This window comes from Dipodomys ordii, unplaced genomic scaffold (genome assembly GCF_000151885.1).
Source record: "Dipodomys ordii isolate 6190 unplaced genomic scaffold, Dord_2.0 Scaffold67, whole genome shotgun sequence".
NCBI classification, from domain to species: Eukaryota; Metazoa; Chordata; class Mammalia; order Rodentia; family Heteromyidae; genus Dipodomys; species Dipodomys ordii.
Genome location: NW_012267283.1, coordinates 10,164,000 through 10,168,990, shown reverse-complemented (window position 1 = coordinate 10,168,990; position 4,991 = coordinate 10,164,000). Strand labels below are relative to the sequence as shown.

At 40.2% G+C, this 4,991-nt stretch overlaps 1 protein-coding gene across 1 annotated transcript in view; it reads left to right on the top strand.

The window, feature by feature from the left end:
• Tgfbr1 (transforming growth factor, beta receptor 1) overlaps window positions 1-4,991 on the top strand; it is a 48,715-nt gene that overhangs the window by 17,992 nt on the left and 25,732 nt on the right. The window contains exons 2-3 of the mRNA XM_013023241.1: window positions 2,317-2,509; window positions 4,137-4,382. Of these exons, the coding sequence (XP_012878695.1) occupies window positions 2,317-2,509; window positions 4,137-4,382 (439 nt within the window). The remainder of the gene's footprint in view (window positions 1-2,316; window positions 2,510-4,136; window positions 4,383-4,991) is intronic.

Genomic DNA, 4,991 nt, shown 5'->3' with positions numbered 1-4,991 from the left:
GGAAGTGGCGCTGTGGCTCAAGTGGTAGAGCGCTAGCCTTGAGCTGAAGAGCTGAGGGACAGCGCCCAGGCCCAGAGTTCAGGCCCCACGACTGGACCAAAAAAAAAAAAAAGTCTTTTTATTTTAATTTTATTGTTAAGGTAATGTACAGAGGGATTACAGTTGCTTAAGTAAGGTAGTGAGTACATTTCTTGTCAAACTTGTTATCCCTTCCCTCATTTTTCTCTCTCTGCCCCTGCTATCCCCTTATACGTCTTAATTGAACAGAAGATGTTTGTTTAGCACTTAACCTCATATATACTGGAGCAGCCATTTTTTAGACAGTTGCAGTTACTGCATTGTATTATAATGATCTGCATAAGTACTCAAAGCTTTTGGTGAAGTAACTGATAAAGGTAATGCTTAGAAACACAATTGAGGGGCCCAGAAGGTGGCTCAGTGGTAGAGAGCTTGCCTTGCATGCATGAGGCCCTGGGTTTGATTCCTCAGTGCCACATAAGCAGAAAAAGCCAGAAGTGGTGCTGTGGCTCAAGTGGTAGAATGCTAGCCTTGAGCTGAAGAGCTGAGGAACAGTGCCCAAACCTTGAGTTCAGGCCTCACGACCAACAAAACAAAAAACAAAACACAATTGACCAACTACTCAAGAGTAAGGACATTCAGGGGAGGAGGATAATAACATCTTGTGGTAGAGTCTTAATGTTTTCTGAATCACAGACCACTTTGTTCTGTTGAATTCTATAGAACTTCTTGAAAATGCAAGTATGTGCAACATTTGGCTTTTAGTTTCATGGGATTCATGTATTCTGAAGCCAGTCCATAAATTCCTAGGTCAAAAGTCTTTCCCTAGGAAATTGCACTCGGTGAATTTACACTTACCACCTAATATCAATATGAATAACTACTGTCTCTTGGTAACTGTTTAAATAGATTTATGGTTATGTCTTTTTCTTGTACTTTTGTTGTTGTTGTGTTTTTTTTTTGCTTATTCATTTGTTTGTTCTTTAAGGTGAGATCTTACTATATAGCTGAGGATGGCCTCTAGCTTACCATCATCTTATGTAGTCTCCAAGATCCTAGAAAAGTACAAGAGTGTATCACCACTCCTGGGTCTCTTGTACTTTTCTTGAGTTTCCTTCGTACTTGCAAAAAGTTAAGTCAGATAGTTGAATTGTTTATGAAGAAAGAATTTTTTTCTAATGGTTATGGCAAAACTTTGCTGGCCTGTTAAAGGTGGGGTGGGGAAGGGTGCCCATGGCTTATAATCCTAGCTGCTCAGGAGGCTGAAGTATGAAGGATTGTGCTGTGAAACCAGCCTGTACAGAAAAGTCTGTGAAATTCCATCTCCCCTTTACCAACAGCAAGCAAGACTGGAGATTGTTTCTAGTAATAGAGCAGTAGTCCCTGAGTAAACACACACACACACAGACACACACAGACACACACACACACAGACACACACACACACACACACACACACACACACACACACCATACAAAAAGATAATAGAGTATAAATTGTGCCAGCAACTAAAAAGTAGCTGCTTCAGGAAAATCTGACATTTTTGTCAGTTCAGTAGCCCCAGGACCACCTTCTGGTATAGTGATTTGGTAGAAGGATTTATAAGACTCAGAAAAGCTATTATAATAAGTTATAGCTAGGGTTTATTACAGTGAAAAGATACAAGGTTAAAATCAGCAAAGGTAAAGACAGTCCTAGAGAGAACAAGCTAATGTTCCAGGTGACTTCTTCCACTAACATATCGTTTTTGTGCTGGTCCTGAGACTTGAACTTGGAACCTGGATATGTCTCTGAGCTTTTTTTTTGTCCGGTTGTGGGGCTTGAACTCTGGGCCTGAGCACTGTCCCTCAGCTCTTCAGCTCAAGGCTAGGCACTCTACCACTTGAGCCACAGCGCCACTTCCGGTTTTTTTCTTTTTGCTTATGTGGTGCTGAGGAATCGAACCCAGGGCCTCAGGCATGCAAGGCAAGCGCTCTACTACTGAGCCAACTTCCCAGCCCCTCTCTGAGCTTTTTTTACTCAAGGCTAGCACTCTTATCAGTTGAGCCACAGCTCCCCTTCTGACTTTTTTTGGTGGTTAGTTGGAGATAAGAGCCTCATGGACTTTTCTGCCCAGGCTGCCTCTGAACTGTGATTCTGAGATCTCAGCTCCTAAATAGGTACTATTACAGGCATCTAGTTCTTCCTTTTCTTTAATAATGACATATGACAGCACATGGTGTTACCTGTACCTTGGTGTCTAGAATTATTACTAAGAGGTCAGTTATTGTTTTAATCAGATTTTTCATTGCTGTTAGAGTATACCTGACAGAAGCAATATAAGGCAGGAAGGATTTATATTGCTCATGATTTTAGAGGTTTCTATCCATCATAGCAAGGAGAGGGTGGCAGAGCAGAGCCACTACATTATGTTAGCCACGAAAGAGAGGGAGGGAGAAGAAGGCTTTCTCCTTTCTTCCATAGGGGGCCCTACCCCAACAGCAAAAATAGGTAATCACATCACTGGTATAAATTAACTTATTGAATTGATACTACAAGCCAGGCCCTAAGGCAGACAGAAATATTCTTATCAAGGATAATATTCCAAGATTCAGAGGTTGTCCCAGGAACTCGTCAAGGCCAGTTTTAAAGACAAGTCTTTTTTGGAATGTATAGAATTGAGCAGCTCAGCCCTTCTGAGTTGAACAGTAAATGTTCAGGGAGTTGCTATACTCCTGACCTGCAGTCTGCTTAGCTGCTTCTTTTGTAGATGTAGTGGACCTCCTCTTGTTTTATACTAGAGACCTCATTCCATACACGCAGGGTTTTCCCTTTCCCATACCAGTGAGCAGTCATTTGAAAGTCTTACTGGATTTAGGGACATATCTTTGCTTTGTAGCTTCAGGAAACCACAGTGAAATATAAGTACCCATGTGCTATCTATTTAACAAGTTTTTTTTTTTTTTAATGCTGCTTTATATCAGACCTAGTGTTAGATGGTAGACTTAAGGAATGATTGACATATGTCCGTGGCCTTAAAGAACTTAGATTCTTACTGGGGAAAGTATTGTACTTCAGGGCACACTCATTAGAGAGCATGGCTGAGGGAGTGTGTATCTATATAGATGAGATGTTGGTAATAATTAAACTATCCTAAAGGGGTCATTTCTGCAGTGATTCATAAAATTTTAAGTAGCTATAAACGGACCTATATTCTCCAGTTGTAGCTATGTTGTGTAGGCGATTGGAATGTAAATGAATTGCTACTGATATAGTCTGCTTGACTTCATTCAGTGATAGTGACCCCAAGCTAGCTAGAATATATGAATTTCTCAATAGTTTGCACAAAGACAAATAGAAAGTGTTTGGCCCAATATGCAATACTACATTACCATAAATCCACTAAATGGCATTTCCAATCTACAGTGAGTCTTGTGGTAGTGTTTTCACACATTGCTCCTCAGTTGGGGTATATGTGAATTACAGTTTTGGGAGGTGTAACCATTAAAAAATGTAACCATTAAAAAATATACATTGTTTCAAATGGGAGGGCAAATGCTTGTTATACCTCAACAAAATTTTATAGGACAGTTTTTGTTTTCTGTACTTAGAAGCAAAATACTTAGGAAATACTTGGGGTGAAAATTTCACTTATTTCCTTGGGTTTCTGCAAAATTTCACTATATTTCCTTGGGTTTCTACAGATACATGACTCTCAGCAGAATTTGGATACTCTAAGAGTAATGGAGAGTTTTGTGTTTTGAACAGTGAATGCCAATTATATGATAATAGGTTCACAAATATATTAACAGTTGGGTGCTTGTTGGTCACACCTGTAATCCTGGCTACTCAGGAGGCTGAGATCTGAGGATTACAGTTCAAAGACAGCCTGGGTAGGAAACTCTGTGAGCCTTCATCTCCAGATAGTCACCAAAATGCCAGAAGTGGACTATGGCTCAAGTACTAGAATTCCAGCTTTGAGTGAAAAGCTAAAGGTCAGTATCCAGCCCCTGAGTTCAAGCCCCAGTATCATCACACAAATACAAAAAACATATATTAACAGAATAAATGTTGGATAATAATTTCACACTTAATCTTGCTTTTTTTTTCCCCTAATGAAGTCTTGTTCTCTTTCTAGCATTACAGTGTTTCTGCCACCTATGTACAAAAGACAATTTCACCTGTGTGACGGATGGGCTCTGTTTTGTCTCTGTCACAGAGACCACAGATAAAGTTATACACAATAGCATGTGTATAGCTGAAATTGACCTAATTCCAAGAGACAGGCCATTTGTATGTGCACCCTCTTCAAAAACTGGAGTTGTTACAACAACGTATTGTTGCAATCAAGACCACTGCAATAAGATTGAACTCCCAACTACTGGTAAGTCATTCTGTAACATTTTTATTTTCTGTATAAGAAAGCTTTTAAACTCTAAATATTATTTCAGAACTGGAAGGGATTTAGAAATTACCTAGTCCAACTTGTTCAAGGTAGAGGAAGAAGTTACTTGATTGTATTACAGATAAGAGTAAACATCAGCCGGGCACTGGTGGCTCATGCCTGTAATCCTAGCTGCTGAGGAGGCTGAGATCTGAGGATCATGGTTCAAAGCCAGCCCGGGCAGAAAAGTCCTTGAGACTTATTTCCAATTAACTGGAGATAAACTGGAAGTAGTGCTGTGGCTCAAGCTAGAGCACTTGCCTTGAGCTGAAGAGCACAGGGAAGCCCCAGAGTTCAAGCCCCACGACCAACCAAAAAAGGAAAAAAGTAAACCCGATTTTGACTACTGGATATGCATTGAAGCAGGTAAATAGCCTTTTAAAAGTGAGTTTTGATGAGTCCCACAGAACAGTATGTCCTTAGGGATATCCTTTTTTTTCCCCTTAGAGTGAATCTCTTTAGTTTTCTCCTTCCTTCCTTCCTTCCTTCCTTCCTTCCTTCCTTCCTTCCTTCCTTCCTTCCTTCCTTCCTTCCTTCCTTCCTTCCTTC